General features: G+C 47.2%; 1 protein-coding gene across 1 annotated transcript in view; it reads left to right on the plus strand.

Moving 5' to 3' along the window:
* The window catches only part of LOC142204533 (uncharacterized), a 38905-nt gene that overhangs the window by 7324 nt on the left and 16820 nt on the right, over nucleotides 1-14761 (plus strand). The window contains exon 5 of the mRNA XM_075275850.1: nucleotides 1666-1934. Within this exon, the coding sequence (XP_075131951.1) occupies nucleotides 1666-1934 (269 nt within the window). The remainder of the gene's footprint in view (nucleotides 1-1665; nucleotides 1935-14761) is intronic.

Raw genomic sequence — 14761 nt, forward strand, 5'->3', positions numbered from 1 at the left:
TAAGACACTGTACGGGGAACCACTGAAGGAGCCACTTTATGGGGGGCCACTAAAGGGTCCACTAAATGGAAGGGCAATTGAGAACACTGTGTCAGTCATACAGTGGCCCCTTCACTGGTCTCCCATACAGTGGTATTAGCTGTAATTTACTGCTCATCTATAAGCTGCATGGCACTGTCTGTTCCCTGGTCCAGCTCTGTCTCTCTGCTCCAGGCGCACATGACTTCACAGTAGCCTACAAGTTGGAGAGTGTTAGAGCAGGAAGTCCAAGGCTCTACTTCTCTAAGAAGGGCTTCAATCCTCACTGATTCTGCGTTACAGTTGTATTTTTAATAAACAGATTGGCTGAACTTGGAAGAATCTGCTGCATCCACCACCGGGTGAATTGGGTAAATTTCATTTATCCTTCTCCTGTGTCATTATGGGCTTGTTACATTCAGTTCAGTTCCGGAATTAGATGAAGGAAGGGGGGGTGGGGGTGGGGGGGTGGCGGGGGGAGATTGTTCTCTTTTAGTCTATGCAGGTTGCTTGGTTAGTTAATGGAGAAGCAATTTTAACAATTACTAATCTATATTAGTGTTATGCTTCTCAAAATAATTACATTTAAAAAGGTCCAAACATCAAATAAAGACATGAGTAAGGAAGAATATCACATTATAGTAAGCGATAATATATCATTTGCACACAGAATTCTGCTGATCATGAGGGGTCTAATTTACTAGAATGAAGAGAGTACAGCATTAAAGCCAGCACAAGGCTGCCCAATGCTGCTCCAGACCCAGCAAAGTGATGCTGCTGAAACTGAATTTGGATCGACGGACTTCTGAGGGGTCAGGCACACTGTAAGGGGTGGCATAACCTGGTGATATGCCATGACTTACTACAATGCTTTTATTTAATAGGTTCTCTAAGGGATTTACTTTGCTGCTGGCAGTTTTCTAATAAAGCAGTCATGGATACATACAGCAGGGAGTGGCAAGGTATAGGATAAGGCCCTTGGTCATGGAATCTAAAAGTAGGTTTACACATGGAGAATTCTGATAAATTACGCTGGGTTCACACTAGCGTTCGGGTCTCCGTTCTCAGCTTTCTGTCTTCTGCATGCAGAAGACGGAAACCTGTCAGAGTGGGTCCGGCCGTGAGCGCCTTTTGAGCGTTTTATGCTCTCTGCCGCGAAACCGGACACAGAGTACTACATGTCCGACTCTGTGACTGATTTTTAAAAAACGGTTTTGTGGCGGAGAGTATAAAACGCTCACCGGCGCACACGGCCGGACATCTTTCAAACCCATTCAAATGAATGGTTGAGAGAGTCCTGCAGGTTTCTGTCTCCTGCTCTGTTTTGTGCAGGAAACGATAACTTGCAGAACGGAGACCGGGCGCAGATGTGAACAAGCCCTTAGACAAGTTTCTAAATCTGTTATTCTGGCTTGGTCCTCTTTGGCCAAGTTCAAATCTGTGTCGGAGTCACCGTTGGAGAGAATTGGTGAGTGAAGGAGACCTGTGTACAGATATGAACCTAGCCTTAGTCTAGTCTTATAGCGGATAGTTAAGCCAGACTATAAAAGGCCATCTGAATTGGCCATTATGAAGCTGATGATAGTATACAGTATGCAATATATAGGCTGTGTGTTTTATATGGTCATCTCTTTTTCTCATGCACAGAAATATATTTACTTGATAAAAAGGCTGTTTCTGCACAAAGACCCAGCTACAGCACCATAGAACCCATATACATCGACATCAACGAATTGAAGAATGACATAAGAACACCTTTGGAGAACAAAGTAAAATGTAGTATTTACCAAATGCAGCCAAAATCGGTTGTTGAAAATGTCTATCAAAATGCATCAAATAATGAGACTGTGGTTTCAAACAGCTTCTCATCTCTCAATGATATCCCAAAGAATCTGCGTAATTTGACTGTCAACCAGGTGGGTCAATGCCTAAAATTACTGAATATGAATCAGTATGTGCAAGCCTTTGAATCAGCACAGGTGGATGGTCAGCTCATGTATGACCTTAACCCCGACATGATGAAGAGTTGCTTGGGTATGAATCAACTTAATGTAGTAAAGTTATTAAGGTTTCGAGATGGATGGAGACCTAATGTGAAAATCTAGGTGCCTGACTTAAGGAGTAAACAACCAATTTGAAGATCAAATAATCTCAAAAGCTATAAAGCTAAATATGACACATTCTCTTTGTTTCTTTTTTTAAGCAAAAAACAATTTTTATTTTCGTCATTTCAAAATAATAAAAAAAAGGAAAAGGAAAGGGCCCGAAGAAATACTTTAGGCACTCTGCATGGTTAGTACCTGGTAGCACCCTGTTTGGCAAGTATCACAGCTTGTAAACACGTTTTCTAGCCAGCCAAGAGACTTTCAATTCTTGTTTGAGGGATTTTCATCCATTCTTCCTTGGAAAAGTCTTTTGGTTCTGTGAGATTCCTGTGTCTTGCATGCACTGCTCTTTTGAGATCGAGCCACAGATTTTTTTTTTTTTTTTTTTTTTTAAATGTAGATTATGAGCCCCACATAGAGCTCACAATGTACATTTTTCCCTAGCAGTATGTCTTTTTTGGAATATGGGATGGAAATCCATGCAAACACGGGGAGAACATACAAACTCCTTGCAGATGGTTTTCTGTCCTTGGCGGGATTTGAACACCAGGACTCCAGCGCTGCAAGGCTGCAGTGCTAACCACTGAGCCACCGTGTGGCCCCTAGATCGAGCCACAGATTTTCAATGATGTTCAGATCAAGGAATTGTGAGTGCCATGGTAAAACCTTCGGCTTGTGCCTTTTGATGTAATCTATTGTGACTTTTGAGGTGTGTTTAGGCCCGCTGCCTCGGGGTTATGTTCGACGCAGACCTTTCCTTCACTCCCCATGTTGAATCATGTCACCTCCACCTCAAAAACATCTCCAGAATACGCCCTTTCCTTACCAGAGATACATTAAAGACACGTACTGTCGCTCTGATTAATTCTCGCCTTGACTACTGTAACTCCTTACTAATCTGTCTTCCCCTTACTAAATTCTCCCCTCTACAATCTATTCTGAATGCAGCGGCCAGGCTCATCTATCAGTAGTCTAGACACTACAGCGATGCCTCTGGTCTGTGCCAGTCACTACACTGGCTGCCTATTCATTATAGAATAAAATATAAAGTTATCACCTTCATCCACAAGGCTCTCCATAATGCTGCACCTCCCTACTAGAGATGAGCGAACACTAAAACGTTCGAGGTTCGAAATTCGATTCGAACAGCCGCTCAATGTTCGTGTGTTCGAACGGGTTTCGAACCCCATTATAGTCTATGGGGAACAGATACTCGTTAAGGGGGAAACCCAAATCCGTGTCTGGAGGGTCACCAAGTCCACTATGACACCACAGGAAATGATGCCAACACCTCTGGAATGACACTGGGACAGCAGGGGAAGCATGTCTGGGGGCATCTAACACACCAAAGACCCTCTATTACCCCAACATCACAGCCTAACAACTACACACTTTACACACTCAATACCACCTCTCTGACAGTAGGAAAACACCTTGAAACATGTGTATTTGGCACTTGCAGTGAGGAGAGCTTGTCACCAGCAGTGAATTTGGCCCTTGTAGTAAGTTGAGGTTGGCACCAACATTTGTTTTGAAAATCAGGGTGGATTGAGCCTCTAACCAGCAGAGTTTGGGCAAATTCATGGTGGAGGGAGCCTCTAAAAACCCCAGTTTGGACCAATTCATGGTGGAGGGAGCCTCTAAAAACCCCAGTTTGGACCAATTCATGGTGGAGGGAGCCTCTAAACAGCCCAGTTTGGACCAATTCATGGTGGAGGGAGCCTCTAAAAACCCCAGTTTGGACCAATTCATGGTGGAGGGAGCCTCTAAACAGCCCAGTTTGGACCAATTCATGGTGGAGAGAGCCTCTAAAAACCCCAGTTTGGACCAATTCATGGTGGAGGGAGCCTCTAAAAACCCCAGTTTGGACCAATTCATGATGGAGGGAGCCTCTAAACAGCCCAGTTTGGGCAAATTCATGGTGGAGGGAGCCTCTAAAAACCCCCAGTTTGGACCAATTCATGGTGGAGGGAGCCTCTAAAAACCCCAGTTTGGACCAATTCATGGTGGAGGGAGCCTCTAAACAGCTCAGTTTGGGCAAATTCATGGTGGAGGGAGCCTCTAAAAACCCCAGTTTGGACCAATTCATGGTGGAGGGAGCCTCTAAAAACCCCAGTTTGGACCAATTCATGGTGGAGGGAGCCTCTAAAAACCCCAGTTTGGACCAATTCATGGTGGAGGGAGCCTCTAAACAGCCCAGTTTGGGCAAATTCATGGTGGAGGGAGCCTCTAAAAACCCCCAGTTTGGACCAATTCATGGTGGAGGGAGCCTCTAAAAACCCCAGTTTGGACCAATTCATGGTGGAGGGAGCCTCTAAACAGCCCAGTTTGGGCAAATTCATGGTGGAGGGAGCCTCTAAACAGCCCAGTTTGGGCAAATTCATGGTGGAGGGAGCCTCTAAAAACCCCAGTTTGGACCAATTCATGGTGGAGGGAGCCTCTAAACAGCTCAGTTTGGGCAAATTCATGGTGGAGGGAGCCTCTAAAAACCCCAGTTTGGACCAATTCATGGTGGAGGGAGCCTCTAAAAACCCCAGTTTGGACCAATTCATGGTGGAGGGAGCCTCTAAAAACCCCAGTTTGGACCAATTCATGGTGGAGGGAGCCTCTAAACAGCTCAGTTTGGGCAAATTCATGGTGGAGGGAGCCTCTAAAAACCCCAGTTTGGACCAATTCATGGTGGAGGGAGCCTCTAAAAACCCCAGTTTGGACCAATTCATGGTGGAGGGAGCCTCTAAAAACCCCAGTTTGGACCAATTCATGGTGGAGGGAGCCTCTAAACAGCCCAGTTTGGACCAATTCATGGTGGAGGGAGCCTCTAAAAACCCCCAGTTTGGACCAATTCATGGTGGAGGGAGCCTCTAAAAACCCCAGTTTGGACCAATTCATGGTGGAGGGAGCCTCTAAACAGCCCAGTTTGGGCAAATTCATGGTGGAGGGAGCCTCTAAACAGCCCAGTTTGGGCAAATTCATGGTGGAGGGAGCCTCTAAAAACCCCAGTTTGGACCAATTCATGGTGGAGGGAGCCTCTAAAAACCCCAGTTTGGACCAATTCATGGTGGAGGGAGCCTCTAAAAACCCCAGTTTGGACCAATTCATGATGGAGGGAGCCTCTAAACAGCCCAGTTTGGACCAATTCATGGTGGAGAGAGCCTCTAAAAACCCCAGTTTGGACCAATTCATGGTGGAGGGAGCCTCTAAACAGGCCAGTTTGGGCAAATTCATGGTGGAGGGAGCCTCTAAACAGCCCAGTTTGGGCAAATTCATGGTGGAGGGAGCCTCTAACCAGCCCAGTTTGGACCAATTCATGGTGGAGGGAGCCTCTAAAAACCCCAGTTTGGACCAATTCATGGTGGAGGGAGCCTCTAAACAGCCCAGTTTGGACCAATTCATGGTGGAGGGAGCCTCTAAAAACCCCAGTTTGGACCAATTCATGGTGGAGGGAGCCTCTAAACAGCCCAGTTTGGACCAATTCATGGTGGAGGGAGCCTCTAAAAACCCCAGTTTGGACCAATTCATGGTGGAGGGAGCCTCTAAAAACCCCAGTTTGGACCAATTCATGATGGAGGGAGCCTCTAAACAGCCCAGTTTGGACCAATTCATGGTGGAGAGAGCCTCTAAAAACCCCAGTTTGGACCAATTCATGGTGGAGGGAGCCTCTAAACAGGCCAGTTTGGGCAAATTCATGGTGGAGGGAGCCTCTAAACAGGCCAGTTTGGGCAAATTCATGGTGGAGGGAGCCTCTAACCAGCCCAGTTTGGACCAATTCATGGTGGAGGGAGCCTCTAAAAACCCCAGTTTGGACCAATTCATGGTGGAGGGAGCCTCTAAACAGCCCAGTTTGGACCAATTCATGGTGGAGGGAGCCTCTAAAAACCCCAGTTTGGACCAATTCATGGTGGAGGGAGCCGCTAAACAGCCCAGTTTGGACCAATTCATGGTGGAGGGAGCCTCTAACCAGCAGAGTTGGTGGAAATCAGGGTGGAGGGAGCCTCTAACCAGCAGAGTTGTGGGAAAGCAGGGTGGAGGGAGCCTCTAACCAGCAGAGTTGGTGGAAATCAGGGTGGAGGGAGCCTCTAACCAGCAGAGTTGTGGGAAAGCAGGGTGGAGGGAGCCTCTAACCAGCAGAGTTGTGGGAAAGCAGGGTGGAGGGAGCCTCTAACCAGCAGAGTTGGTGGAAATCAGGGTGGAGGGAGCCTCTAACCAGCAGAGTTGTGGGAAAGCAGGGTGGAGGGAGCCTCTAACCAGCAGAGTTGTGGGAAAGCAGGGTGGAGGGAGCCTCTAACCAGCAGAGTTGTGGGAAAGCAGGGTGGAGGGAGCCTCTAACCAGCAGAGTTGTGGGAAAGCAGGGTGGAGGGAGCCTCTAACCAGCAGAGTTGGTGGAAATCAGGGTGGAGGGAGCCTCTAACCAGCAGAGTTGGGGGAAATCAGGGTGGAGGGAGCCTAGTATTAGCAGAATTGTGCAACGCTTATGGTGGATGAGTATGAGGATGCGGAGGAATTGGAGAGGTTGAGTACAGACATGGAGTTTCATGTTGGGGTGCTTTACACAGGTGGGCCCAAAAATGAAGGCTCTATCCAGTGGTGGTTCATTTTTATCAAAGTGAGCCGGTCGGCACTCTCAGCTGACAGACGGGTGCGCTTGTCAGTGATGATGCCACCGGCTGCACTGAACACCCTCTCAGATAGGACGCTGGCGGCAGGACAGGACAGCACCTCCAAGGCATATAGGGCAAGTTCAAGCCACAGGTCCAACTTCGACACCCAATACGTGTAGGGCGCAGAGGGGTCGGAGAGGACAGGGCTGTGGTCGGAAAGGTATTCCCGCAACATGCGCCTATACTTCTCACGCCTGGTGACACTAGGACCCTCCGTGGCGGCACTTTGGCGAGGGGGTGCCATCAAGGTGTCCCAGACCTTAGACAGTGTGCCCCTCGTTTGTGTGGACCGGTGAGAACTTGGTTGCCTACTGGAGGAACTGCCCTCCCTGCCGCCAACGTCACATGCTGGAAACATCTCCATCATATTCTGCACCAATTGCCTGTGGCAAGCATTGATGCGATTGGCCCTCCCCTCTACCGGAATAAAAGACGAGATGTTGTTTTTATACCGGGGGTCAAGGATAGCAAAGATCCAGTACTGGTTGTCCTCCATGATTTTGACAATACGCTTGTCGGTTGTAAAGCACCCCAACATGAACTCAGCCATGTCTGCCACAGTGTTAGTTGGCATGACTCCTCTGGCCCCACCGGAAAGTTCAATCTCCATTTCCTCCTCATCCTCCATGTCTACCCATCCGCGCTGCAACAATGGGACGATTCGAAGTTGCCCGGAAGCCTCCTGTATCACCATCACATCATCGGACAACTCTTCTTCCTCCTCCTCCTCCTCCTCCATTAAACGCAGTGAAGCGGACAGATGTGTGGACCTACTCTCCAGCTGTGACGGATCGGATGCTATCCCTAACTCCTCTGTGTGATCTGAGTTATCCCTGATGTCAATCAGGGATTCTCTCAGAACACACAAGAGCGGGATTGTAAGGCTCACCATCGCATCCTCAGAGCTCACCCTCCTTGTGGACTCCTCAAAGACCCGTAGGATGTCACAAAGGTCTCTCATCCATGGCCACTCATGGATGTGAAACTGAGGCAGCTGACTTAGTGGCACCCTAGGGTTTTGTAGCTGGTATTCCATCAAAGGTCTCTGCTGCTCAACCACTCTATTCAACATCTGAAACGTTGAGTTCCAGCGTGTGGGAACGTCGCACAAAAGCCGGTGTTGTGGCACATGCAGGCGTTGCTGGAGAGATTTTAAGCTAGCAGCGGCTACTGTCGACTTGCGAAAGTGGGCGCACATGCGCCGCACTTTCACCAGTAGCTCTGGAACATTGGGGTAGCTCTTTAGGAAACGTTGCACCACTAGGTTGAAGACGTGGGCCAGGCATGGAACATGTTGGAGTCCGGCAAGCTCCAGAGCTGCTACCAGGTTCCGGCCGTTATCACAAACGACCATGCCTGGGCCCAGGTGCAGCGGCTCAAACCATATTGCCGTCTCATCGAGGAGGGCATCCCTCACCTCGGAGGCAGTGTGCTGTCTGTCCCCCAAGCTGATCAGCTTCAGCACAGCCTGCTGACGTCTACCAACGCCAGTGCTGCAACGTTTCCAACTCGTAGCTGGGGTCAATCTAACAGCGGAGGAGGAGGCGGTGGCGGAGGAGGAGGCGGTGGCGGAGGAGGAGGCGGTAGAGGAGGAGGAGGAGGGGGGTGTTCTTCTCGTGTCCCTGCCAGGAATGTTAGGCGGGGAGACGAGGTACACCGGGCCAGTTTGGGAAGCAGTCCCAGCCTCAACTACATTCACCCAGTGTGCCGTCAGTGAAATGTAGCGTCCCTGTCCGCATGCACTTGTCCACGCGTCGGTGGTCAAGTGGACCTTTGTGCAAAGCGCGGAACTAAGGGCCCGCCTGATGTTGAGTGACACGTGCTGGTGCAAGGCGGGGACGGCACACCGGGAGAAGTAGTGACGGCTAGGGACGGCATAGCGAGGTGCCGCAGTTGCCATCAGGTCCAGGAAGGCGGGAGTTTCAACAAGCCGGAACGCCAACATCTCCTGGGCCAGCAGTTTAGCGATGTTGGCGTTCAAGGCTTGCGCGTGTGGGTGGTTAGCAGTGTATTTCTGCCGCCGCTCCAATGTCTGAGAGATGGTGGGTTGTTGTAAAGAAGCGCCTGATGGTGCCTTTGATGGTGCAGGAGAAGGAGATAAGACAGGAACAGGGGAGGATGAGGGAGAAGTCAACAAAGTGGCGGAGGCAGATGAAGTGGTGTCCTGGCTCGTCCTCTGGAGTGCATCGCCAGCACAGTCAGCAGTGGCAGTGGCAGAGGCAGAGGCAGTGGCAGAGGCAGTGGCAGTGGCGTGAACGGCAGGCGGCCTTTGTCCTGCCGTTGCTGCCTGCCACTGATTCCAGTGCTTGGATTCCAAATGACGGCGCATTGAAGTGGTGGACAGGTTGCTCTTCTCAGAGCCCCTAATCAATTTCGAGAGGCAAATTGTGCAGACAACACTATATCTGTCCTCGGCGCATTCCTTGAAAAAACTCCACACCTTCGAGAAACGTGCCCTCGAGGTGGGAGTTTTTCGGGGCTGGGTACGAACTGGAACATCTTGGGAGATTCCGGGTGTGGCCTGGCTTCGCCTAAGCTGCTGACCTCTGCCTCTGCCTCTAGCTACCCTTTTTGGTGCTGCACTTGCCTCAACATCCACACTACTTTCCCCGCTTGACATCCCCCCTGTCCAGGTCGGGTCAGTGTCCTCATCATCCACCACTTCCTCTTCCAACTCCTGTCTCATCTCCTCCTCCCGCACAATGCGCCGGTCAACTGGATGCCCTGACGGCAACTGCGTCACATCATCGTCGATGAGGGTGGGTTGCTGGTCATCCACCACCAAATCGAACGGAGATGGAGGAGACTCTAGTGTTTGAGCATCTGGACACAGATGCTCCTCTGTTAGGTTCGTGGAATCGTGACGTGGAGAGGCAGGTTGAGGGACAATGAAAGGAGCGGAGAACAGCTCTGGGGAGCAGGGACAGTTGGGGTTATTGTTCTGTGAAGCTTGGGAATTTTGGGAGGAAGGAGGACAAGACTGTTGGGTAATAGGAGGAGAGGAGGCAGAGTCTGACTGGCTGCTGGACAATGTGCTGTAAGCGTTCTCTGACAGCCATTGCAAGACCTGTTCCTGGTTCTCGGGCCTACTAAGGTTTGTACCCTGCAGTTTAGTTAATGTGGCAAGCAACCCTGGCACTGTGGAGTGGCGCAATGCTTGCTGCCCCACAGGAGTAGGCACGGGACGCCCTGTGGCTTCACTGCTACCTTGCTCCCCAGAACCATTCCCCCGACCTCGCCCACGGCCTCGTCCACGTCCCTTTCCGGGAGCCTTGCGCATTTTGAATTCCCAGTTAGAAATTGGCACTATATACCAGTAGCAAAAATTGTGGGTGCGCGTAACCCCAATATATTCTTTGAATTCCCAGTCAGACAATGGCACTATATACCAGTAGCAAGAAATGAGGGTATTTATAACCCCAATATATTCTTTGAATTACCAGTCAGAAACTGGCACTATATGGCAGTAGCAAGAAATGAGGGTATTTATAACCCCAATATATTCTTTGAATTCCCAGTCAGACAATGGCACTGTATACCAGTAGTAAAAATTGTGGGTGCACGTAACCCCAATATATTCTTTGAATTACCAGTCAGAAACTGGCACTATATGGCAGTAGCAAGAAATGAGGGTATTTGTAACCCCAATATATTCTATGAATTCCCAGTCAGAAACTGGCACTGTATACCAGTAGTAAAAATTGTGGGTGCACGTAACCCCAATATATTCTTTGAATTCCCAGTCAGACAATGGCACTATATACCAGTAGCAAGAAATGAGGGTATTTATAACCCCAATATATTCTTTGAATTCCCAGTCAGAAACTGGCACTATATGGCAGTAGCAAGAAATGAGGGTATTTATAACCCCAATATATTCTTTGAATTCCCAGTCAGACAATGGCACTGTATACCAGTAGTAAAAATTGTGGATGCACGTAACCCCAATATATTCTTTGAATTACCAGTCAGAAACTGGCACTATATGGCAGTAGCAAGAAATGAGGGTATTTGTAACCCCAATATATTCTTTGAATTCCCAGTCAGAAACTGGCACTGTATACCAGTAGTAAAAATTGTGGGTGCACGTAACCCCAATATATTCTTTGAATTCCCAGTCAGACAATGGCACTATATACCAGTAGCAAGAAATGAGGGTATTTATAACCCCAATATATTCTTTGAATTCCCAGTCAGAAACTGGCACTATATGGCAGTAGCAAGAAATGAGGGTATTTATAACCCCAATATATTCTTTGAATTCCCAGTCAGAAACTGGCACTATATGGCAGTAGCAAGAAATGAGGGTATTTGTAACCCCAATATATTCTTTGAATTCCCAGTCAGAAACTGGCACTGTATACCAGTAGTAAAAATTGTGGGTGCACGTAACCCCAATATATTCTTTGAATTCCCAGTCAGACAATGGCACTATATACCAGTAGCAAGAAATGAGGGTATTTATAACCCCAATATATTCTTTGAATTCCCAGTCAGACAATGGCACTGTATACCAGTAGTAAAAATTGTGGGTGCACGTAACCCCAATATATTCTTTGAATTACCAGTCAGAAACTGGCACTATATGGCAGTAGCAAGAAATGAGGGTATTTGTATTCCCAATATATTCTTTGAATTCCCAGTCAGAAACTGGCACTGTATACCAGTAGTAAAAATTGTGGGTGCACGTAACCCCAATATATTCTTTGAATTCCCAGTCAGACAATGGCACTATATACCAGTAGCAAGAAATGAGGGTATTTATAACCCCAATATATTCTTTGAATTCCCAGTCAGAAACTGGCACTATATGGCAGTAGCAAGAAATGAGGGTATTTATAACCCCAATATATTCTTTGAATTCCCAGTCAGAAACTGGCACTATATGGCAGTAGCAAGAAATGAGGGTATTTATAACCCCAATATATTCTTTGAATTCCCAGTCAGACAATGGCACTGTATACCAGTAGTAAAAATTGTGGGTGCACGTAACCCCAATATATTCTTTGAATTCCCAGTCAGACAATGGCACTATATACCAGTAGCAAGAAATGAGGGTATTTATAACCTCAATATATTCTTTGAATTACCAGTCAGAAACTGGCACTATATGGCAGTAGCAAGAAATGAGGGTATTTGTAACCCCAATATATTCTTTGAATTCCCAGTCAGAAACTGGCACTGTATACCAGTAGTAAAAATTGTGGGTGCACGTAACCCCAATATATTCTTTGAATTACTAGTCAGAAACTGGCACTATATGGCAGTAGCAAGAAATGAGGGTATTTGTAACCCCAATATATTCTTTGAATTCCCAGTCAGACAATGGCACTGTATACCAGTAGTAAAAATTGTGGGTGCACGTAACCCCAATATATTTTTTGAATTCCCAGTCAGACAATGGCACTATATACCAGTAGCAAGAAATGAGGGTATTTATAACCCCAATATATTCTTTGAATTCCCAGTCAGACAATGGCACTGTATACCAGTAGTAAAAATTGTGGGTGCACGTAACCCCAATATATTCTTTGAATTCCCAGTCAGAAACTGGCACTATATGGCAGTAGCAAGAAATGAGGGTATTTATAACCCCAATATATTCTTTGAATTCCCAGTCAGACAATGGCACTGTATACCAGTAGTAAAAATTGTGGGTGCATGTAACCCCAATATATTCTTTGAATTACCAGTCAGAAACTGGCACTATATGGCAGTAGCAAGAAATGAGGGTATTTGTAACCCCAATATATTCTTTGAATTACCAGTCAGAAACTGGCACTATATGGCAGTAGCAAGAAATGAGGGTATTTATAACCCCAATATATTCTTTGAATTCCCAGTCAGAAACTGGCACTGTATACCAGTAGTAAAAATTGTGGGTGCACGTAACCCCAATATATTCTTTGAATTCCCAGTCAGACAATGGCACTATATGGCAGTAGCAAAAATAGTGGGTGTATATAGCCCCAATTCTATTGCTAGGGGACTTGCAGGGTATTTCTGGGGTGAAGGTGGGGGGGCACACCGTTGGAACGGGTATCGGGGGTATATATCGGGTATACGGGAATACACTGACAGTGTATTCCATTCAGGATCCTGGGAAAGCTGGGTTGCGGCGATTGAGCCCGTCAGTGCCACGTTACACTGACAAGCTTCTCCCTGGAATTTAGCTCTTACAAGAGCTGTTGTGGTTGTCTTCTCCTTCCTATCCTAGCCTGTCTCTGCCTACCCAGAATCTAAGCCCTAGCTAGCTGGACGGAAACCTCCGTCCTCGGTGAATTGCAAGCTCAGAATGACGCGAAGCTGGGCGGCGCTGTTCTTTTAAATTAGAGGTCACATGTTTTCGGCAGCCAATGGGTTTTGCCTACTTTTCTCAACGTCACCGGTGTCGTAGTTCCTGTCCCACCTACCCTGCGCTGTTATTGGAGCAAAAAAGGCGCCAGGGAAAGTGGGAGGGGAATCGAGTAATGGCGCACTTTACCACGCGGTGTTCGATTCGATTCGAACATGCCGAACAGCCTAATATCCGATCGAACATGAGTTCGATAGAACACTGTTCGCTCATCTCTACTCCCTACATTTCCTCCCTCATCTCTGTCTACCGCCCAACCCATGTTCTCCGTTCATTCAATGACCTAACACTTACATCCTCTATTATCAGAACCTCCCACACTCATATACAAGACTTCTCCCCGAGCTGCACTACTTCTCTGGAATGCTCTACCCCGGACAATCAGATTAACTCCCATTACTACAGTTTCAAGCGCAAACTAAAGACACATCTTTTAAGACAGGCCTATCCCAATTCCTAATGTAAACCCTTCCACACCATAATTAGAATCCCCAAAATCTAACCCTCCTCTGTTCCCGCTCGCACATTATCCCACATTACGCCACATGATATGATGCCATTTCAGGCTAACTCTATATGTCCAAGCACCATCCACATGTTACAGGACACGACTGGTGATGGTTCATAAAGTCTTATGTTTATGTAATGACAGTCACCTCTATTACAGAAGTGACTGACCTCTGTATAAGCAATGCTGCCCCTGCTACCTCTTGTGTCACCCCCTCTACCTTATAGATTGTAAGCTCTTGCGAGCAGGGCCCTCAGTCCCATTGTGGGAAATGGCTTTCTTTGTAATGTATCCTTTTGTCTGTATTTGAACCCTACAAATTGTACAGTGCTGCGGAATATGTTGGCGCTATTTAAATAAAATTTATTATTATTATTATCATCATTACCTATTTGTAGATGCCATCCTCTTTTCACGTTTATCTTTTTTTTACAGACAGCATTTACAGATGCTTCCAGAATTTGTTGGAAATTCAATAAATCCATTCTGTTAAATGTTTCTTGTGCAACAATTGATCCTTAGGTGCAACACAACCAAAAGCATAACTGATTCACCCCCATGTATAAAGGGTGTCAGGGTCTGGGGTTGCTAGGTGGGGTGGCATAGACACACAAGTCCAGTTTCTTTAGTCTAAAACAAAAGTAGAGTTTATTTTCACTCAAAAAGGTAGTGCAGCAACAAAGGAAACAATACAAAAATAAATCCCTGCCCGGCTAGGCTCTAACTAAACACAGAATAGGTTACCTCACCTAGAATAACAGAAATCAAAAGCCAATAGAATCATTCAGGACACAGCTCCAAAAATATGACCTCTCTGTAGGCTCTCCAGCCAAACTCTGCCAAAGTGTTGCTGCTGGAGCTGGCTTCTTAAGCCTCCTGGACGAGGAGACTCTCTGCAGCTGAGTCGCTGCCGGAACATCCCCAAAGTGTGGACTGGAGTGTGGGTGTAATGACAGGTCCCACTACCAACCTACCTGTCATTCCTAAAAATCTAACCCAATACTGAGCATGCGAAAGTTGTCTGCTGAGAACAAACATTCCTGGATTTTCTCATCTAACCCACCTGAGTAGTCTGGGTGAGATGTACAGACCCTCCATTACCTGACCAGCCATCAGC

The sequence above is a fragment of the Leptodactylus fuscus genome, chromosome 5 (genome assembly GCF_031893055.1).
Source record: "Leptodactylus fuscus isolate aLepFus1 chromosome 5, aLepFus1.hap2, whole genome shotgun sequence".
Classification (NCBI taxonomy): Eukaryota; Metazoa; Chordata; class Amphibia; order Anura; family Leptodactylidae; genus Leptodactylus; species Leptodactylus fuscus.